A 24006-nucleotide genomic window follows, 5' to 3' on the forward strand; every position below is an offset into this window, starting at 1 on the left:
GTACCTACCAGAACATTCCATGTTAGTTGTCTTCATCTTGCCTTCTTTCTTGTGTCCCCCCTCCATCCCCCTATCCTGTTGAACTGAGAGGAGTTAAAATTTTCACTGGCTGAGTGTTTGCTGGTTTTTTTCCTTTACTGACTTAGACAGTAGGACAGGTATGTTTAACCATTTGTTTGGAGGGGTTTCTTCCTATAGCTATGTCTAGGTTAGCTATTTCAAACAAGATCTAAGTAGCTAGCGCTAGGCATCATGGGATAAGGGGTAGCCTCGAGCCAGTAAACAGCTCTCGAGCTATTGAAGATGGCCGAGTCGGAGCCGAGGATCGGCTCCGATACCAACCAGCAAGAAAGAAGGCGAGATGAAGACAACTAACATGGAACATTATGGTAGGTACATAACTTCTTTTTCACTCTGCCGCAGGAATCTTCTACCAGGTGTGATTTCTACATATTTTTTCAAGCAGTTGTGATTCTGCTGTTTGATCGCTGTGTGTGTGTGTGTGTGTGTGTGTGTGTGTGTGTGTGTGTGTGTATATATATATATATGTATATATATACACACACACACACACACACATATACATACACACACACACGTATATATGTATAAAAATCTTGAATTTTTTTACAGTTCTTAACCCTCTCTACATTAAATTGTTATATCCCATAGAGACATTTTTTTTGGCTTTATTTTCATTGTCTTTTGCTTCCATAGCATAATTTGTGTACCAGTTATATGGCAAAGCCAAAGTACCATAATTTCAGCTACTTTGTCTTTGATTTTTACTTAAAATGGCAGTTATGTGAAATTATAGGTTTTCATTATGCTTCTTGATTGAAGTAGTGACCTACCGTCACAACCTACATGTTGTGTAGGTTGAGAGAGATTCTTACACAAAGTAGTTTGAAATTCCATTTCAAACTACTTTGTGTAGTTTGAAATTCCATTTGCAAAAAACACGGTGGAGTGTTGTCTGTTATTGTCTGTGGTGGGAAACGGAACTAAGTAGTGATCACCTCTTAATTAATGTCTAGTCTCAACAAAAGGAGGAACCTCTTAAATGAAATAAAGTGTTGGTCAGTTGGTGAAATTGTTCATTAGCAGACTTTTTTCTTAATCCTTGCCTCCTCATTTGTGATAGCAGTGCTTTGTAGAAATGCATAGGTGAAAAAAGAAATCTGATTGCTAATCTCTTAGATATTTATGGATAAATTCAGAAAGGTTTGTGCCCTTCATATTCCCTAGATTGGTTTGTTGTTTTCTGCACAGTGTAACATTCTTCCATTTCACCATCAGCTAAGAACTGCAAAAGGAAAGTTTGCTCTTCTTTTTGTCAACGCTCTTTCTTTGCCATTAGTAAAGGGAGTTTTGCCAAGACTCCTTAAAGGGCGAAACTTTGGTTATATTGAGAATGCTGTCTGGGGCTGGTTAAGAATGTGTAGCTGTAAACTTTTCTGATTTCAGTCAGTGAAGGTCTGAGGCTACTGTAGGTTTCTATATAACAAAACATTTCTTCTGAGCTGTTGAGGACACAGTAGATGCTGCAGCAAACTAAAGGCCACTTGAAGTCTGTCCACTGTCCATGTGTCTGTGCCTAGCCTTTTTTATTTCTTTAATACTTCGTATGTCGCTGCATTTCACCAGTTTGTAGTAGTTGGGAAGACCTGGCTAAATTTCACATGTTCAGGAAAATTACGCAGCAGTTTCTACAGATTTAGTACCTTAAACACCCAATCAAATTAGTATTTGATTTTTGTATGACATACCCCCAGATATTCTTCTGCTATTGTTTTTCCATCACTTGAGTCACAGGGTTAGAGGTGCAAGCATACATTATTTCCATTGAGCACAAAAGGATGACCTGTTAATAAATGTCAGCCTCTTCCTGTCTTGTTGCTATCTCCCTTTTTTCCATTTTACCAGAAATTCACATCACTGTACTTGTGCTTGGGTATTGTCCTCACTGGACAGTTGGTGTGGGTTTGGCTGGATTTTATTTAATGTGCTTAGATTTGCATTGTTAGTTCAAGGCTTGTTATATTGCCCTTATTTTCCTTTGCAGTTAGTATACCTGTCAGAGTGCCGTTAAGTTTTCGCTTGTGGCTTGAGCACTGGTTGCACAATTTCCAAGTTAATGTCTCCTTTTGTCATTTCAGCTGCAGTCAGTATTCCATTTCATGATACTCTGCAAGCTGTGGATATTGATGGGTGCTGCTCAAAATTTGGCTGGAAAAAGTGTTGTTCATTAAAAGACAGAAGTAGTTTAGTAGTGCTTTTAAATCGTACAGTGTCACAACTTTTATACATATCATTTTTGAAAATGCCTGGTTATTGAAATTTTACGTTTAATCTTTTGTAGTTCAATGTCTATTGCTGCAAGCCTTGTAAGTGAAGACACGAAAACCAAGTTCTTGAACAAAATGGGTCAGCTGACTACTTCAGGTGCTATGCTGGCCAATGTATTTCAACGAAAGAAATGAAGAACTATGTATTCCAACACTAAAATGGACCTCATACAGGCTGATTCCTTGTACTTGAAGTCATTTGTCTGCCTTTTTTTTGATTGTATGTTTTCCTTGTATTGATTTTATTCCAACCTCCAAAGATATTTGCACTTCGTTTAAATATTTCTGTGTATATCTGTTGAAGTTTTGGTTTTACGTAAGGTTGTTAAAACACATCTTTTAAGTCTGTGTCTAGTTCTTGTTCTGTGTTTGGCTGGTTTTCTGGTATAATTTTATATAGTGGAATGGTAAATATTTCTTATTTTACAGCAGGATATCAGTAAATAGCTGTATTATACATTGAAAAATACACAGGTACCACATTAAATGTAAATTTGAAGTCTGTGTCATGAAGTAATACAAATTGAAAACACTTGTTTATTTAAATTATAAAATAGCCATTTCAGAATGCTTTTTTACTATACAGAAATGTTAACTGACAAGAAAGCGCCACCAGCATTATCTTGTGCCTTCGTATCGATAAATTCCATATTTATGTGTTAAACCATATTTTGAACTCCGTTATTTAACCAGTTCCCTCTTAACCACATAGACATTTTTTTTGAATTATTTATTTTTTAATGGCAATAAGAGTCTAACTGGAAAGCAGTGTATTTCTCCCATTACTGTTATATTTTATCTTGATATTAATACATATTTTCTGGTAGAGCATGCAGTCATAGTAAACAATCTGAAACATGCACACAGTAAGCAGTTATGTTAAATGTTTTAGTGTGGGTTTAGTTAGTGTTGTACCTTGGGAGTTACAGTCATTTTCAGCTAATTATGGAATCAGAACCTTTAAGTTAACTGGGAGGTTACTGCTGCTTAGCCCATGATAGACATTTTAATCAGCAAAGGCATACATTCATTTGCACATTTCCTGCTAAATGCACCCATTTTTCCAAGCTTTGAAGGCGTTTGCATTAAATGTCTTCAAGTTAGTATTGAATTCCTTTACACTCATTACATTCCTTTGTTAAAACTCTTACAGAAATTCAAATTCTGAGAATACTGAAAGGTATGCCACTGTGCCTGGCAGTGGCTTGCATGAGTTGAGGGGAACAAAAAGAAACAAAATTTTAAAAATATTGTTCATGGTATAATAACTTGAATAGGTGAGAATTGTGCATGGATTTAAATTGTTCATGGTATAATATCTTGAGTAGGTGAGAATTGTCCATGGATTTACTCCCGTTGACTTGAAGGATTGATTCCTCAGGCTTTGCTCTTATGATTAAATCTGACCTTTATGAGTCATAGTTCATAGGTTAAATGCTAGGCTAGCTGCCCTTGCAGGCCATGTTAAGCCTAGCCAATTTTCCTTTCAAAGATGAGAATTAAACCATGTACCTTGTGACTATGAGGCAAACACTTTAACCATTATACCACCCCCTAACCAGTGAATATGTTATGTTGCAGTAGTTTTCATTGTTAAAGTCCTATCAATGTGTAGGTCACTCACTTTTTATGTTTGCTTTTTCAGTTTTGAAAAGATCATAGTTTTGTTACATACATTCCCTTTAAGTTCTTTGTTGATTTTATTGACTTCCCCTCCACTTGCATTCCCATGCCCAGTATATATAGTGAGCATAGAACCTGTGTTATTAAAAGAAATACAGTTAACTTAGTCTACATTATTTATGTTTGTAACCAGGTAGGCATTGACAGTTGTTAGTTCTTGATGTCCATCAGTAATCTTTAAGAGGGTGTTATTTAGCAGGTTACATATATAGTGAAATTGCCCATCAATAAATAATTATGCTTTTATAGCAAAGTTTTTAGGTGGAGAATAAAGGATGTAACAACAGCAGGAGTTCAGTCATCGGCACATGCATAAAAGAGTTGCAAACTGCAACTCAGTACTAACATTGAAAATAATTGTGCTACATGTAAAATGAATCAGGTTTCATTTGGTTTGTGTATGCTGTCATCTCTAAGAAGGTACTTCATCGTTGGTGTTAAACTGTCTCTAACTTCATTCATCCATTTGGTCACAGATTTACTAAAGACTATCACATTGTGTGTGTGTGTGTGTATATGTATGTATGTATGTATGTATGTATAGATATACAGATAGAGTCCATTAGGATTGAACACACTGCTGAATTTTTATCTTTCTGAAAGACCTCCACAGCACCATTTATAAGTTGCTGGAAGACCATCTGTAATCACATATAAAATTGCAGAAAATGAAAAGTTTTGTTATTTTATTCAATGTGTTCAGTGTGATTATATAAAGAAGTATCACTAATCTTTGAAAAGTGGGAATCATGGAAAGAAATACCATTCAGCACTGGATCAATAAAGGTCTTTATGTTGCTTCACTACTGCTAAATATTATGCGGCTTGTGTGGTGGTGTTTGTTTCCATAAACAGTCCATTTGAAAGTTTTGAAAATCTTTTTGTCAGAAGTAGTAAATGGCATAGTTATTTCTAGCATGGCCATACATCTCCCCACCCTTTGCAGGAAAATGGTCCTTTAAGTTGGCTACTGCACCATATTGCATTGCAAAATGTAGTGGATGACCATAAAGTGGGTTTCTTCACAGATCAGACAATGGTAAAAGTGTATGTTATATTTCTTTGTCAGGATCTTCAGAATATGTGCCCCAGGTCATCTTGGAATGATCTTTTAAACCAGGATGATTTTCTCATGAAAGTTAAATGATCCTGTATCATCTGGGTGTTGGTCTTGTTGAATAGCCTTTGTTTAAAGTTAGAAGTTCAGTGCTATCGTGTTCCTTTCATTTTTCTTGCTAAATGGTAAAAGTCTGTTGTGGACATATCTGAAGGAGAGAAGGGTCTCATTCCTTCAGTGATAACAGTTTAGACCAATACCTATCTAAGGATGAAGCAAGATTTTTAAACAAACATATTAATCTCTGGTACCACCCCTGTTTAGGTCTGCTAGTCCTATTGTGCCATAAGAGTTACTTTTAAAAAAGTTGGAGGTATTGAAAATGCAGGAGTTTGGTGATAACTTTACAACAGAAGATATTTGAGTCTATGGATGTGCCAGACATATCTGAAGAGATAATTTCCCTTTTGCTTTTCAAGATTTATTTAAGGTGGTATGGCGCACGTTAGGTGAAGTATCTCTACTTTTTTTACCCTGGGGACACCAACATTTGTGCATATTCAATCAGAAGCATTGTACTTTAGAAGAAGTATGCTTTTGTGATCTTAGTTTTCTGGGGTCCTTAATTTGAATGACCTGCCCAAAGAAGAAGAATTCATGGTGATGTTACCAGTGGAGGGAGATATTTCAGTTGCACAATTAAGCATCCACTCCACTAAGCAGTTGACTAATTTGGCTAGAACACATGTCAGTGTTTGTAAGACGCCGCCCTAGGCTAACTGCTGAATAGCACCTTTTGTTGCATTTGAGACATTTGCTATTTCCTCCTCATCTGTAATGTAATAGATGCATAAACTAATCTTTCCTCCTCTGTTTTTTTTACTTGGGGTCTGTCCTTGGCTTTGTGATTCTTGTATTCTTGCTGAGTTTCAGGAAGAAACAATGCATTTGCCATTTTAAACTGTAAACTGTTTATTAAGCAGATTGGGGGCACAGCAGAAGTTAGAGCACACAAATGAAATTCAGCATCTGCTTGAATTGTGTCATAAAGACAGTAACGCACAGAATAGTAGACAGAGCTTCAGCATTATTGGGTACATGCATTATATTCTAGTGTAAGCATCTTAGGGAACATCACATCCCATATCCATGACCAGCCAAACCTTACTGCACCTGAAGTGCATAATTCTCTTTTCAATGTTTTAAACTTGTGACTTCAGGAGAAACTTTGCTGCTATTGCTTAATCAAGCAATCCATATATTTACTGAACACCATGATCTGTACAGAACATTTAGGATTAAAGCAGCATTTGACAGAAGAGTACAGCAAGATGCACATATGTTTTTTATGCATTTACCTGCTGAGTGTAAGCTTTGTAGATAATTACATTAAAGTGATTTACTGACATTGTTTTACATACATTTTGCATCACTGCATAGGTGCTTACAGCACTTTAATGCTTTTACCGTCCACTCAGTCACATTGTATACTTCGCTTTTGTTAATTACATTCTTCATAAAATGATTTTTGTATGCTGTTGTCTTGTAAGGTTCAGATGACCCTTTCCATCCAGTGTGATGTCAGATAGTGAAAAATAGTTTAATACAGAGTTCTCAAACTCAAATAACTACTGGTGTATGAGGGCTAACAAACTCTGGCAAGAGCCACAATCTCCAAAACTAAAAAGAAATGCAAGCATTGTAGCTAGAAAAATAGTTGCTTCCCCCATCTATAATTATGCTGGTATGAGGCTGCTTGAGATCTGAGGGCCATGAGTTTTGAGATCCCTGTTTTGATGGATGCACCATCATACATGCACAGGAGTCCATCCAGTGCAGTCTGTGGATGGATCCCGGTGTTATCACTGGGGTGATGTCACCAAGAGATAGTGCTGATATAGTTGGGCTGTGACTTAATAAAAAGGTTTTGAAAATTATTTAAAAAAAAAAACTGCCCAGGTATATGAGGAATGAGACAGAGCAAAATGTGTCGTGGTACTTTGTCACTAGATGCCGTGATGCTGGTAAGAATGTCTGCAAATCCCGTTAACGCTAAATTATGAAGAGAACATTTCCTTTAGAAGATACAGGGCCCAGCATCATTTATGGTTTCTTAATGTAGAACTCCATATTTCAGTCTTTTCCTGATATCTAGCTTGAAAGATCTAAGGACAATGTTTTTTATCTTCTCTTTTTTGCAAGCATCCACCATTGTGTCGTGTGGATGGATTCTTAATTGAAGAAGTGACTCTCCAGCAAGAGCTGCTGTGTTAATTGTTGCCAATGAATTGCCACCAAGTGACTGCAAGTACTTTCATCATAACTGGCAATAGACATTCAACTTACCTTTGTGTTTATTGCCTTTCTCAGTGGACTAATTTTATTAGGTGTGGATTTTCAGGAAGGGGGGAGTCATAAGTGCAGTGGTTTCATGGAAAACAGAACTGCAAGTGTGTGTCACGCTAAAGATAAAAATCTGTTAAGCTGTTCAGACTTACTGTCTTTGGTATTTCCTTATTCATGACTGGCAATTAATGTGAACCATTTGAAAGTAAGGTCCACTGCAACAGTTTCACTAGACTCAGAGTTTTAAGTACAAAGCAAATTTCTTTATGTTTTGAGGTTAAGCATTTTTAAGGACATCAGTTTTTCCAGAAAGAATGCACCTCATTATCTTCCTGAAAATTCTTTACTGCATTGGTTCCTTTAAGTAACGATAGTGTGCAGTTATATGTTTTTTGGTGCTCAATTTTATTTTAATGTTTAATATTTTTTCATACAGTTTCACTGTGAAGTAATCTTTTATATCTAAGAGTTATAGTACTGCATTGCCCACCCAGGCTTCACTTCAGCATTTGACAGATCAGTATTGTGATGCCCTGTGTGTGCTCTTGTTTATTTATTTATTTATTTTGTACTTTAAAACTAAAATATTGCCCGCATAGTAATTTTTACTGCTACAATAGTAAAGTAAGTCCAACTGTTGGAGACAGGTAGGAAGTGGGGCAGCAGCACTGTTCATTAAATGTTAATTATTAAAATGAAACCATGGGGAGCACTGTATCCTTTATTTTCTTTCATCATATCTGTTCCTCAGTGTACACCCGGTCTAGAAATGTTTTAACTTAGGTTGTAAACTGGTGTTTTGGCAAGAGGCAGTTTTACAATTGAGTTGTGATCACTGGCTAAGTAACAGATTTGTCAGGATTGAGCACACTGAAAAACTTATCATGGAAGTTCTATTGGAGTAATTTGTTGTTACCAGTAGTTTATTGGAGGATACCCATGTTTAAAGATCTTAAATTTGATTTGAAGGTGTCCTCTCCTAGTACTTCTTCTTCTTTTTGGCTAGTACACTGCACGTAAAATTCAGTTTTTATAAACCATTACAGTAGTTACATTTTAAAAGTTCTAAGTTTTCAAGCTGATACAGCTTATAGTGTTCTATAATCTCAATGTAAATGTATACGAGTGTAAAAAAGTAAGGTATAGCAGTCTGTTAACTGTGTGCATATTTCTTATGTTTGCAGCAAAGGGTTCGTGGTACTGTCAGAATTCTTTAAATCTGTCTGCAAATTGTAATCCACTGAAATGTACTTGTCCAAGTTTTATTTATGTTGAATCACATAATTAAGGCTCATTTTCCCACTACAGGTTTAAATGCTATGAAAAGAACTGCATGGGAATAAACATACCAACTACTATTTATGATCCTTCATGTATCATAATGCACAGGTGGAAAGCATTAATTCTTTATCGAATGTAAACTGTTGAGAAAGTGATGTTAAACATGTTTGCTGCTGTGAAAGTGAATGATTATGAATAAAAGAAAGAATACTTTTTTTATTTCTGTAAAAAGTAATCTTAAAAAATAAAATTTGTCTGTGCCAAAGTACAATGACTGTGTCACTTGAAGACATGTATTTTGACAAACTGTTGTGATAAACACTGAGCACTTGAATTTCATAGTGCCAGGTGTGATCTGTTGCTGTGATATGAGGTTCAATGTGTAGACACTTTTTTCTTCACTCTAATGCTCTAGAAGCCAACAGTTCATTTACAGATGCAGTAAAACTAGCAAGTGTGGGCTTCAGAGTGTCGTCATACTGTGATGTCCTTGTTCTGGACCAGTAATCAAGGAGCCTGAATCCTCACCACTGACACTAGAGAGGGATGTTCACTTGAAACAAAGATAGATACACACAGTATTTCCAGGTGCAGCTGTCTGCACTAAGCACAATTTTCATTGAGAGCACACAGGGAACATACTCAGTCCAGGGTATGAGTTTGCTTTTCTTTCTCCAGGCCTCCAATAAGACTCCTCACTGGCACAGCTGTAGAGCTGAGTCCTCAGCAGAGTGTTACAAGCCAAATTCTCCACCACACTCTCTGTGAAACCAGTGCTGTGTGCCCCTGGCCCAAGTAGCTGACACACACTCTCTGAGATTTGATTTTCACATACACACACGCCAGGGAAAGACTTGCACAGATTTACTTGCTCTGCTAAGTTAGCCCGGACTGTAAGGTAGGTACTGCCACCAGAACACTCCAAAGCCAGATATTCTAAGGCTCTTATAAGGGTGCCCAATTATACTGAGTAAAGTTAATACCAGCACAAATGGTAGTGATTAACCAATGCAGCAAGGCTTTCAGGAACAGCCACAGTGTCACCAAATAAATATAAGTACTCTCAAAGATTAAAATATTCTGTAAAAGACCATGCACAATAAAAAGTTTAAATATATTTAATAATAAATAAAAAAGAACATGAAAATGCTAAATATCTATTTACAATAAATACTAGAGTTTTAGTCACAGGAAATATTAAAAAATAGATGGAAGGGTTCACACAGGTACAGAAAAACAATACTTTACTAATCTCCCTATATTTTCCTGTCTGATCTGAAGAATTACTATCCCCTGGTTACTTACTAAAGCAAGGAAAGGTGAAGTGAGTGAGTGATCTTCCATCTTGGTCATGTTTCAAAAACAGACTGCTCTGAGACTTCTGTCTCATCTAGTATTAAAACATCATTTCAGTGCTGGATTTCAGAATAACATCACATACATCTGGTCATCTGACTCTGGTTCTGACACTACCCTCCTTTGCTAGAAACTGAACCAGTATTTAGCATATATGTGTTGCTATACACACAACTTTGTTGAGATATGTTATAGCATCTGGAAGTTATAAAACCATTTCAAAACTTCCACACTTCCAGAGTATCAACTAGTTCACCCCTAAGGACAATACCGTAGGATTCCTAGTCCTAGTTTTCACAGACATTTCATCTCTGGCTATAATCAGAACTGTAAGATACAATCTTTATGTCCTAAACCAGGCAATTTCATTTCAGACTATTTTTCAATGTTAGCTGGACTGAGATTAATCTCTTCTCTTCCAGCATCCTCTGTTACAATGTATTAATTTCAACAGTTACAATACAGTCTGACATACAGGTGTATTTCTTTTCTGTCCAGCAGGACCCACGGTTTTTTCCCCAAAAAATCTTTTTTAAATTTATATATATAACAAAGGCAGTCTTACATTTATATAAATGAAAAACATACAAAATATCACTTTAGTTGCAAACCATTTGCATCAGTCACCATTGAAACAACTGTAGTTGTAAATATTATACTTCACTTATAAACCTTCCAGTCATTGTCAGTTAAATATTATATGGCTTATTCAAATCCTGTCTCTTAAACCTTGTTCCTGCTCTGCATATATTGACGATCTTTGTGTTTCACTGCTGCAGTCATCACACTTGGGTTATCTTACTGCACGTAGCCAGAATACCAGAGACTTAGTATTTCCGCATCTGTTGCTGTCACTCCAGGACTGACGTCAGGGATATAAAAACAGGCAGCCGATGCAATTACCCCAGCCTTTCTTGCCAAGGAGCCTGAAGCAGAGGCGGTTCAAACAAGTGCTGGTCGGCCGCTACCCGAGTTTTCGTTTACGAACTGAATCATCCTGAGGTCTTCTAAAGCTAAGTACCCCATTGGGGATCCTTTTATCTTGCTCTAATCAATGTCAGAAAAAGTTAAAAATTGTCTTGCCTATGGAAAGCAAATACCACACCGAGAATTTCATTCTTACTACGTCACCTGTGTAGGCCCAGACCATGATGTACCTCACTGTCGGTTTTGTGCCTTGTTCAATGCCTGAACCATTCGTCATCGGGCACTTACTGTCACTAAATACTTTAGTTCTCAATCTCCGTATTCCAAAATGGCTTCGGTAAGCCACCCGACTACAGATATTCCAAAAGAAGTAAGGATAAAGACAGAGACAGACTACAGAGGTCCAAAGCTGCCTATGATGCTTTCTTTAAGCTAGTGGCCAGTTCGCCGGTACTCAGGCGCTTTCGCAGTCCCTGATGCCCACATCAATGGATTAGCAGGACTCTAACGAGACCCGTTTGGAGTCCGGTATACAGCGAGACTCTTCTTCGACTATGGAACCTGCGGATGTTTCTACCTTGTATGGGTCCGGAGCCACTGAGCAGGCACCGGCTTCTGAGGAAGTTCTTCGCACTACCGATGTTCGACACAAACTTATGACTTCAGTTCTGACTAAAACTACCGAGTTTCTAAGGCCAAGGGTACGTGCTACGCCTAGAAAACCGACGACCAAAGTGCATGCACCTGCTTCCTTACCACAACAATATCAAATGCTTAGAATGGCAGAAGACCTTATTATGCTGATTAGGGGAATTCAGCCTTCCCCTGCTAAGAGATAAAGAGATCAGTCCCCAGCAGCTTCAGCAGACCAAGAGTCCAACGACTGTGAGGTTTCGGATTATGAAGATATGCCCTTATCTGCTTACGAGGATTCAGATGCAGAGTAATCCATTCCCTGTGCCTCTCCTCCAGAGGATTTTTTTTTTGGTGAAACCCTACATACTTTAATAGAGCATTTCCATTGGGAATGCCAAGACTATCCTCAGTCCAAAAAGAGACTCAGAGAATTTCTAGACTTGCCACAACACAGACCTTTAGTAATACCCCCAGTCCTGGAAGTTGCTGATGTCTTTATGGAATCCAGTCTTACTCCTGATACTTTGCCCCCTGCTCCTAGGAAGCCAGACAGGTACTACAGAGTATCAGACTCTCATAAATTCCTTTTCAAAAATCCTACTGTTTGACCCAGAGATCATTTCCCAGGGGCCTAAAGGTATCAAGGCAACTACAGCTAAGAATCCCACCCCTTCAGACCAGGATTCCAGAGTTTTGGACAGATGGGGTAAGAAATTATATACTTCTGCAACTCTTGCCATTAGGGCCTTGAATTGTTAGTTTCACATGCTGAAGTATTAGCAACATTTATGGAACTTATTAAGCAAAAAGTAGCTACCTTTATAGACTGTGCAGAAAATAAAGAATTGCAGGAACTTATGCATTCTGCAAGCCAAGTCAGCAAGCGTACATTGCAGTGTGGCTGTGACGCCCTAGAAGCATCTGGCAGGGCATCAGTCACTGGATCTGTACTGAGAAGACATGCTTGGCTTAAAGAGCAGACCTTACCAGACCATGTCAAATCAAAGTTATTAGACGTTCCTTTGAACAAGGACATTCTGTTTGGCACCAAAGCAGAAGAGGTTCTTAAAAAAATTGGAAGAAAAAGCTGAACCTATGCAAACAGTTAAAGAATTCTTACAAGTGCAGCCTCCTAGATTCAGTAAGCATTGCCCCTCGAAACGCTGGTCCTTTCCAGCCCCCTCCAGGCCATCTCAAACTAGACACAGGGGAAACAGACCACCCAGACTACAGTCTCAGGGTATGCAGAGATATAAGCAATGGAGTGCCCCCACCCCCAAAGCAGGGAGTGCTAAGCCACCTCCCTATGGTAAGAACTCACAATGACTTCTGTACTCCACTCCCTACCCTTTCCCAGATGCTTGTGCCCCTATGAAGAAAACTTGCCCATCATGCAAAAAAACTGGATGTCCATCACCAAAGACTGATGGGTCTTCAACATTGTATCCCAAGGGTACAAATCCAACTTCCACTCTCTGCCAACCCCAAAAGGGTTCCCAGATCTTCCTCCAAACCAGTAGGCAGAGGCACAAAACCAAGTCCTATCCCTGCTCTCTGTTAGGGCTATTCATCCGGTTCCAGTGGAACAGATAGGTCAAGGATTCTATTCCAGACTTTTCCTGGTATCCAGAAAAGAGGGCTCTTGCTGCCCAATCCTGGATCTTTCTGTCCTGAACACCTTCCTGGTGGTACCAAAATTCAAAATGCTTACCCTGCAACAGCTTCCACCTATGCTAGCCAAGGATGCCTGGTTAGTCACTCTAAACTTAAAATAAGCCTATCTGCACATCCCTATAAGGGAGTCATGCAGGAAATATCTATGATTCAGGGCCAGATCTTTGCATCATCAGTTCTCTGCACTTCCCTTTGGCTTATCCACTGCTCCCAGAGTATTCACAAAATGCCTGACTCCAGCCATTGCTTACTGCAGGCAGAGAAATATTCAAATTTACCTATACTTGGATGACTGCCTGATATAGGCGGACAGTCAGGTATTGCTGTTGCAGCACCTGACATTTGTAAAGAACCTTCTCACATCCCTGGGTTACACCATCAAAAAATCAAAACTAGTGCCCAGTCAAAAGATTGTATTCCTGGGAGCAAGTCTGGACACAGCATCCCAGATGGCATTCCTCACTTCAGAAAAGCAAGCCTTTCTGACAGGCTACTTCACTCTATTGGCCACCAGAACCCAGCTATCCACAAGGAAAATCCTGCAGGCCCTAGGGTTCATGGCTTCATGCATCCTACTAATTCTATATGCCAGAATGCATATGAGGGAAACTTCAATGACACTTAAAAAACCTTTGGTGCCAACATACTCAGGACCTGGAAACCATCATTCCTATCATACCCCGTCTAAGGACAGAGTTTCTTTGGTGAGCAGCAGCATGCAACCACAACAAGGGACTGCCCTTTACACAACCCCACGTCACCCAGACCCTAACCACTTACTCATCAAACTATGCCTGGGGAGCGCACATGGACGACAAATGCATCCAGGGCCACTGGAGCCCAAGTCAAATTCATCTGCACATCAACCAAAAAGAGATGCTATAACTGTACAGCATGCCCTGACAGCTTTCAGGTCCCTACTCTCTCCAGGACAACTGCTAATCAAAACAGACAGCACCACAGTTATGTGGTACATCAACAAGCAGGAGGGAACCCACTCTGCAGGTTAGCCATGGCCTTGTGGAACACTGCCTTGGACATGCAAGTCCATCTGCAAGCTCAATTCCTGCCAGGAAAACAAAACTCACTGGCAGAAGACTTAAGCAGAAATCTCCTAGACCCACGTGAGTGGCAATTAGAGCCAAGCACCTTCAACCATCTGATTCAGAAATGGGGAACCCCAGAGGTGGATCTCTTTGCCTCCCCCTGCAAATACCAGCTTAGCAAATTCTGCACCAGGAACTCTCACAGCAGGGCCTGGAAGGTGGATGCCCTATCTTTTTAGTGGGTAAATCTCTCTATGCCTTTCTTCCTCTGCCCCTTCTCCCAAGAGTATTACTCAAAATAGGACAGACCAAGGACAATTCTGATTGCCCTGGACTGGCCACGCCAGCAGTGGTACCCACTCCTGCACAGCCTGACACCTGTGCCACTATGGCACCTACAACAGAACCCAATCCTGCTCTCTCAGCAGGAGGGACAGATTTTGCATCCGCAACTGCAAACACTAAATCTTGCAGCCTGGCTTATTTCTTGAATTCTCCCCCAGCATCCCTAAGCAAGCAGGTGCTGGAAGTCATTTTTGAAGCCAGAAGACCCAGTACAAGGAAATCCTATTCTGATAAGTGGAAAGGTACTGCTCCTGGATTCAAGCCAAAGGAGAGGACACAACGCTGCCCTCCCTGCCTCTAATTCTGGATTACTTAGCAGATCTACTCCACAAAGGCCTGTCTTTCTCATCCATTAAGATACATGCCTCAGCCATTTCAGCTCATTACAACACTGAGCAACCTCTCTTCTCACACCCTCTTATCAAACAATTCCTCAGAAAGGCAAACAACTTAAGGCCGCCAAGGAGAGCACCCACCCCTGCTTGGGACCTTAACTTTGTACTGGAAAAGCTCACACTTCCCCCCTTTGAACCTGCTGCGTCAGCAGAGTTAACATTTCTCTCTTGGAAAACAGCCTTTCTTTTGGCCATCACTTCAGCTACAAGAGTGTCTGAGCTACAAGCTCTTATGGCTGTGGAACACTTGATTATTTTCCATGCTGACAGGGTTTCCCTCAGGACTAACCCTTCCTTTATGGCTAAAGTGGTGTCCAGTGTGGCTCTCAACCAATCCATCCATTTTCCAACCTTCTTCTCTAATCCTCAAAACAAAGGGGAAAGGATCCTGCACTCCTTGGATAGGCACAGACAGCTCAGATTCTACCTTGCTAGGACTAAGCCCTTCAGAAAATCTGACTAGTTACTAGTCAGCTTTGCAACAGGGGCAGAGGGCAATGTCATTTCAAAACAAACTATCTCCAATTGGATAGCACACTGCATCCATTTCTGCTACAAGCACCATGGGAAACCAACCCCTCAAGGGATCAGAACACATTCCACTAGGGCAACATCTACCTCTACAGCATTTCTCGGGGAGTCTCTACCAGAGACATCCTGGAAGCTGCTACCTGGAGTTCTGTACGCACCTTCACCAAGCATTACCACCTGCCTATCTTTTCCAAATCCAGGGCAGGTTTTGCAACAGCAGTCCTGCAAGACATTCTAGCCAGCCCTAACTCTTCTTGACTGCCTCCACCCTTCAGCTTTGGGAATCTACCCAAGTGTGACGACTGCAACAGTGAAACACAAAGAACATAGTGCAGTTGTGTACACGTACCATAAATGTAGATATTCGTGTATTCAATGTTGCAGTCCTGGTTTCCTTCCCTCCAGCCCCCTGGTGTCTCTCTCTCCCTTCTCTGTGCCTTCTACTCACCCCTTTCAGGAGTATGGGTATGTATTGGTATTTATTTTTTACTGGTGGTGTTTTCCCCCACTATAACCTAGCTCCCTATTGGGGGGCTCCTGACATTTGGGGCAAGAAAAACTGATGCAGTAGCGTCAGCTGCCTGTTTTTATACCCCTGACAACCTGACGTCAATCCTGGAGCGACAGCAGCTGACGCAGAAATACTAAGTCTCTGGTATTCGGGCTGACTGAGAGCTACCTGCAGGCAGATAACCCAAGTGTGATGACTGCAACAGTGAATACACTCAAACATCTTCATTTATGGTAAGTGTACACAACTGTACTTTCCCACAATTCCCATGTTTTCCTATGTAGTTTGTTCCTTCCCTTTTCTAAAGATCCCAATTCCAGTTGTTTTATCTCCGTTACTATATTCACTACTTCTAGTAAAGTTGGTCTAGACTTTGATTTCCATTTTCTAGTAATTGCTTTTTTGGCAGCCACCATAATTAGACTCAGCAAGGATTTACTATGTCTAGGAAATTCTAATTTTGTAGCATAACAAAAAAATCATCTCCCCAGTCAGTCTAACCTGCTCATACAGCATCTCCGACAGACCGGTCTGCAGGGAAAACCAAAAGACCACCAGCTCATTACACTTGCAAAAAAGGTTCCCAGCTACCTCTTTCTTGCCTGTCACACCTCCAATATTTGCTATACACCTGAGGAAAACTTATTTGTAGTCTACTTTGGATATAAAAATATCTATGTAAACACTTCCAGGCAAAGATCTTAAATTGTCTAGGCTTTGTTGTATATTTGGGAGATATACATATAACCCCCCATTGTCTCTTATTGAATATGCTTTACTAATTATTCCTTTTTTAATGGCAGCTTCTGTTCTAGATTCTATTAAAAACTGTAACCGTGCTGGTCATTTATTTACAAGCCTCCAATTTCCTTGTCTTTGCCTATACTCTGATACGAATCCTTGATAGAAAAAGCAATGTGTAACCTGCAGTCCAAATAAATTATTGGCCTCTTCTCATTCTATTACCTTTCCCTTTTTAGTTATTTGCTCCCAATACCTTGGTTCCTTTGCAAGTTTTCTCCAATAAATTCCAGCACTCTCTTGCCTGTTATCTGTATCAATGACCACAGTCAATCCTATCATCAAAATATCTTTTCCTCCATTCTCATGCTGGTTTGGTTCTTAGAATACTCCCTCCTATTTTATGAATATAATACTCTGTATGATTTCAGTTGTTCTCCTTAAGAGAGTGCATCCAAAATCCCAATCCCTCCTTATTTATTTAGCTTTCTCCCTGTGTCAGCATCATTCCTTTCCACTTTGAATTGTAGTTTTCTGCTTGTGCTATATATAAGCCTTAACTACGTTGCTCTAAAATCCGCTTTGTTCTATTGGTAGAATTATTTTATTCCACTTGACCCTTGCTGTCTTCCCTTCCCAGATGAAAATCCTTCAACTCTTTTTTAATTGATATCCACAACTTCTCCTCCAGTTGATAAAAGTATGCCTGATCTGTGTATAAGACTAAAGGGACTAAAAACATTTTAATGGCTTGTATCTTAGTATCCATGTAACAAAACTTCCAGTTTTTCAACTTTTGTATTATCTTCTGTTTAGTCTCTTCCCACAAAACCTTAGCTGCCACCACAGAGTCATTTCTAATCCATACTCTTAAATATTTCATTTTGTCATGTCCCCATAAATATGGATATTGTTGGACCAATTCATGTATGGGTACATAATTTGCCGCTATTGCCTTTGTTTTAGCTTCATTAATTTTGTATCCTAAGAAGATTTGAAACTGTCTTAAAATGTTCTACAAAGCTGTAATGTACCTTTCAGTTTTTGTCATGTATAAAATAATATCATCTGCAATTAGAGTCAGCTTTTTCTGACTACCATACCAATTATATCCTTGAATTTCTGATTCCCTTATTTTCTTTCGGCAGGACCCACTGTTTGGTACATTTTTAACACAAGCAGCTTTACAAATACATTTTCAAAACAAGTACCTGTGCAAATTGGTTTGATATACAAATGTGTATTTTTTTTTTTTATACAAAACTCCAGCTAGCTAGCTATGCTGGCATATGTTACACATCCACTGCCCTACTTCTCCTGGCATAGCTGACAATATCTCACATCATCACAGTAATAATTACAGATGCTGTCTTATTTTAGCTCAAACTGAGTTAAGGCTGACTGCTTGTATGAATGTGAAACATAACAGGTATAATGCAGCATTCAGTTAATTCTTATTGAGGGGTAAAAAGGTAAGTGAAGCTTCGTCTCTTTAGTACTGTGAGACAAGTCATAACCTCCTGCAGAAGTATTAAAAGAATGATGTGATTGTAGCTTAGAGTTCATGTTGATTTTAGTCTTTATGATTTTAGTAAGCCAGACAGGGTGCAAACATACATATTTGGAAGGGTTTACCTTCAAAATGTTGAAAGTACATAGTCGAATGTGCACATCATTTAAATGTTTCTATGAAATCTGTACTGCTGAAATTGCAGAAAGCTGAAAAAAATGAATGTCAACATTTCTGACCACTCCATACCTAAAAACAAGTGCTAACATAGGTCAAAAAGGGGGCAAGATTTTGCAGTTCAGAATATTGGTGTTTAAGGTTTTAAGAAGTTGCAGTTAGTAGTTCACTGAAGTGGTTTTGACGATGTGATGGTCAACATTTTGAAGGTAAACCATTTGGAACATGTTGCATTTACCCCTAAATCAAACTGAGATCCTCTGTGATGAACCTTCAGCAATTTGCCTTTCAGCAAGTTGCACTCTGCGAAGTGTTCAATCTGGTAAGTGAGGTTTGCTATTTTCTGACTTTTAATTTTCATGGACAGTCATTAAATCTAACAACCAGGGTCATCCTTAATGGGCTGTATGGTTGATTGCTTTTCCACTAGTCACAGTTCAGCAGTTTTTTTTTCCCTAGAAGATCTCATGCTCAGAGAAATGTATGCCCAGTGCCTGCACTCACAGTGATGTTATCTGCCTACTACATAAGTGATGATGATGATGGTTCTCTTCTTCCACTTCTACATTTCACATTAGGATCTTTAACAATAATTGGTAAAATTCATGCATTCATTGCCTAGATAAAAACTATTAAGTGCCCATTTGGCCATCAGATTACAGTTAGAATTGTCACCAGCATTGTCAGAAGTAACAGAGGTTCAACTCTGCTAGTCAGTCCTGGAGAGAAAAACTGACCTGATTTGCAATCAGGACTGTGGCAGTTTAGAAATTTTCACTTAGGGATCAGTTGGAGGATATATCACACAGCCCCTTATACCATTTTGAGTATTGCCATAAGGATCATAACATTGATGTTAGGACATAGAATTGACTCACCTCTAGGCAGGATAGACCAACATAGCCTTTTAGTCACTGCAGATGCTTTCATCATTTAGAAGGGATGACTTGAGTGTATCAGTAGTAGGCAACAGTATAAAATAAAGGTCTTTGAAGAGGTGCACTCCAACTTCCACCCTGAGATGGTTACGCACTTGTGTGTCCTGGCACTACCCAGTCCCCAGCTGATTGTCTGAAGAGCTTGATTCCAGTGAGTGGCTTCCTGAGTCTTCCAGTTAAAGGTCAGGCTACTGAAAGCCAATACCTCATTGCTCTGGATACCCCAGGCCCTGTAGGGCCAGCTGGCATGAGTTGAGGGGGCCCACTGGGTCACTCCATTCCAGGACTTGCAAATCAAAGCACAGCCATTAATCTAATGTTTGATAACTTGTGGGCACTTCAGTTGTAGGTGCAAGGTCACAGACTTAGAGAAGTTGATCTATCAAGTTATACGCCCAAAACAAGTCTCTGACCTTGTGTACTAACTTCTGCAGGTGTCTTTTATGTGAGTTATCAGTGTTCCCCAACTCTCGCACCTCAGTAGCCATCTCACCTTTACACAAGATCTGAATGAACACATGCCTGTTAATAGGGTATGGGACTTCTTCCATCTCAAGCAGCTCTGAAAAGTGCAAGGGTCTGCAAACCCTTTTCTTTGCCATAGATGACATTGCAATAGTTCCCCTCATATGATTCCTTTTTGTTGTGAGACCATGTGGCATATGAGGTTCATCATTGACTGGCTTTGTGTGCCTTGTTACATTTAGGCATATATAACTTTAATATTATGTCATGTTGTACCCCTTGTTCTAGAAGTCTGAGACTGCTTAACATCATGTCTCTCTGTTTTATTGGCTATCCACATGCTATATTATGCCAGAAATAATAAATGTTTGCTAGAACTGAAGAACTATGCATAAGTGAAGATGTATTTGCTTTCATTTGCATTCAAGAGTTTGAAAGCACAGCAATATAAATTTTAGCAGAAAAATGCCCCATCTACAGCTCGGTGGAATGAAACCTAGTATAAATTTGGAAGCTTTGGATCCAGAAATTAGATATCTCAATGTGCATAGACTAGCTAAAAAAGCTGAAAAGGTACAGTGTGCAACATTTCTGCATGTCATGAAAGACAAAACCATAAGTTGTTTAACTCTCTTGCTTTTCTTGAAGAGGGAGAAGAAAAAGTATCAACACTTTGAACATCTGCGATTATTGTGAGACTATTCACTGATTGTTCACCATTTGTTCTTTATGGGCATACAAGGTCCTAAAGAGACTGTACTTGCTTATATCTCTGAGCTGAAGAACAAAGCCAGCAGCTTTGAATATGTTTAGCTACATTACTTAATATGAAATAGAATAATTTGTGGTTTAGAACTGAAATATGAGTAGGCTGTTGATTGAAACAGACCTGGCTTTATCTGAAGTTATGGATGTGTGCAGAGCAAGTTGAATTAATAGTGCTCAGTTAATTTACTGACTAAGAAAGAGACTGTAAGATAAAATGTAATTCAAATTATACAGCAAAAGCTTAAAAATGTTGAGATGTGTTAAGTTACAACAGTCATGGATATAAAAAAAAAAAAGAGACCTACATGAGGATTCAAATTGCGGCCCACGCATCCTCATCTATTTTAAGTAATCCTTTTAGTGGGTATGGCTGTAAGCTTGAGAATGAGTCTTGTCCTATATTTAAAGAAATCCTGTAGAATTTGTACTAGAAAGCAGCACTTCTGTAAGAAAATCAAAAATGTTTATTCCAAAGAATTCACATGGTGTTTAATAGGAAAAATGAAAATGTGCTGAGTGTTAGTACTACTACATTGAGGTCAACAAACACTTCTCAGACATCTGAAAAAGTGCAACAAAAGCAGGTCATACATTTGGAAGAAGCTACTGAGAATTAATGTGTAGAATTTATATCAAATGGGTCCAGGATCTAATAAAATGTTTCATGATAATTCTAAAGTGTTGGGGCTAGATGGCGCTGAACAGTTATGTATACGACTGAGTGGTGGCACCAACAGGTCAAACAATACTTAACGTGAGTTACAAAAAAAAAAGCACAAGACATTTTTTAAATCTTAGCATATAGTAAAAGGTCCTTCTATTCTGCTGTTGCAGTATTGTTTACATGAGGGAGATTGCCTGCCATGCAACCCAATGTCAGCCAGTATGCAAAAGTATTTGGTGCCTAGGGTGCATGGTATGTCGAACGTAGTCTTCTATCGAACATAGGCAATAAAAGTGATGTCCGCACACACCATCCTCAGAACTTCTTTGCCGCTGGATAGAATGCGCTTCCCATACGTATGGTCTGGCCTCCAAACGAACTTTAACTCAGATAGGTGCCCCTTTGGGGAATCCTTTTCTTACTTTTGATAGTGCCTTAAGTTTAATGTCTTCCAAGTAGGGTGAATGTGGATGTCAGATTCCACATAAGCACAGTCATCAACAGTGCCTTTTTGTCTTGGGCCTCCCCTAGACTATATGGCCTGCCTTAGCTGCCATTCATTCATCCCAAAAACCTTATGAAGTGGGCTTAATTCACTTTCCATTCACCTAGAAAACCAGCAAGTAAAACTCCTCACCAAAAGGATGGAGGGTCTCTTGATCTCAGAAGCCGAGTCAGTAAAGTGGAAGCCCAAGAAACCCAGGCTGGAAGCCTTGGCTGCACCTCTCTCCCGAGATGATTACCAGTCCAGAGATTCACACATGGCCATCATCTGAACCACAGGCTGAACCCATAATGGAGGTCACCTTGGAACATCATAGAAGCACATCCTTGAAGGTACCACAGATGTCCACTTAGGATGTCTAAAGGGAACCTCAACTCATTATTTCTGAAGACCTGCAAGGGATTCCTACCATCCTTGTTTGTGAGGAGAATAGATTCAGATATTATAGATTGTAGGCCTATGTCTGGCCCACCATCACTCCACAGAATGGATATGCCCAGTAAACAAGAAACAGAAGACCAATCATGTTTCCCCTACTTCCAATCCATAGAAGGATTGGCAAGCTTTCTCCCAAAGCATTTTCAATGCTCTCATGTCTCTCAGACCTCCTCAGGGGTTACAGTCCCTACGTCCCCCTGGCCTGATTCTTCTCAAAAGAGGGTCAGGGAAGAATCATTTTCTGAAGAGGCTTCCTCTTCTGCTGAGGAGTCTCTGGCTTATTCTACCAAGATCCCCTCTCCACTAGATTATGCCTTCCCCAAGGAAGATTCTAATGGGACTGATTATCCAGTAGAGAGGAGGTTTCTTTCAGTGACACTTTAACCAGGATACAGAAGCATTTCAAATGGGAAAACACGGAAATGGCAGATATTCAAAAACATTACTATGATCTGCTGCAAGTGGAGACTCCCAGTCCCTCTTCTATTCCCCCTATCCTTCTGGCCTCTTAGATGCCTTTGCATCCTCTAGCATGACTCCTGACTCACAACCCACAGCACCTAAAGAAAACACAGACCATTTTTTTTTTTTTTTTTTTTTATAAGCTGCCTACAGATTGTAAATACTTATTCGGAGCACCCTCAGTGGACCCATCAGCCATCCTGACAAACCCTCAAAGCTTCTTCCATCTACCTCCCTGCCACCTTCTGACAAGGACAACAGGCATTTGGAGAAACTAGGCAAGAAAATTTATACTTCCTTGTATTTAGGGCAATCAACTACCAAACCCATATGACAAAATACCCATTTGAGCTCTTGTCACAGCAGACTAAAATAATTTCTGAACTACCTGAGTCTGAGAACAAGACCCTAGTTGCTGGTTACTACCTCCCAGGTCACCACGCACTCAATAAAATATAGCTATGATGCCGTAGAGGTTTCCACTAGGGCAGCTGCCTCTGAGTCCATCCTTAGCAGATTTGCTTGTCTTAGACCACAACCCTTGCCAGAGGATATCAAATCTAAATTGATGGATGCCCCCTGGACAATGAAGCTTTTTTTGGCTGTACAGCTACTGAACTATTCAAAACATTGCAGGACAAGGGGAAGGAGTTGAAAGATCTAAAAACACCTCCTAGTGTCTCCTGTCCCAAAATTCCAGAGAAATTACCCATCAAAACCAGCTTTTGTCAGGTATTCTAGACAAGCTCAACCCAAGACCAAAACGCCTGGAAAGAGCCAATAATCCTTTTGGACTCCACCTCCTAAACAGCCCTTTCCAGACAGGCCAGGGTCCATCTGACTACCTGGACCCCATTGCCTTCCCACACCTTTCCCTTCACATCTCCCTCTCCAGCCCTGCTTGGGAAAAGATTACTCAAGACTCGAGTACTTTCCATCATAAAATAAGAATAATTTGTGGTCTCAGAGTCACTACCACCATTTAGGGGCATTCCCCAACCACACAAAGACCAACTACCACTGTTTCCACTGGTGCTTGAAACACTTCTGGATCAAGGCACCATCAATCCTGTCCCTGCCCATCAAAGAGGAAAGGGATTCTATTCCAGGCTATTCCTACTACCAAGGAAGGAAGGATCCTGGAGACCCATTTTAGACCTCTCTTTCCTAAACACATTCTTTAATGTACCCTCCCTCAGGAT

At 39.7% G+C, this 24006-nt stretch overlaps 1 protein-coding gene across 1 annotated transcript in view; it reads left to right on the forward strand.

Annotated features, from left to right (window-relative positions):
- RELCH (RAB11 binding and LisH domain, coiled-coil and HEAT repeat containing) overlaps nt 1-8983 on the forward strand; it is a gene marked incomplete in the record, with an annotated part of 1574926 nt that extends 1565943 nt beyond the window's left edge. The window contains 1 exon segment of the mRNA XM_044065183.1: nt 2363-8983. Within this exon segment, the coding sequence (XP_043921118.1) occupies nt 2363-2483 (121 nt within the window).
- Nucleotides 8984-24006: the final 15023 nt, after the last annotated feature.

The sequence above is a fragment of the Protopterus annectens genome, chromosome 3.part0 (assembly GCF_019279795.1).
Source record: "Protopterus annectens isolate FY-2018-M chromosome 3.part0, PAN1.0, whole genome shotgun sequence".
Taxonomy (NCBI): domain Eukaryota; kingdom Metazoa; phylum Chordata; order Ceratodontiformes; family Protopteridae; genus Protopterus; species Protopterus annectens.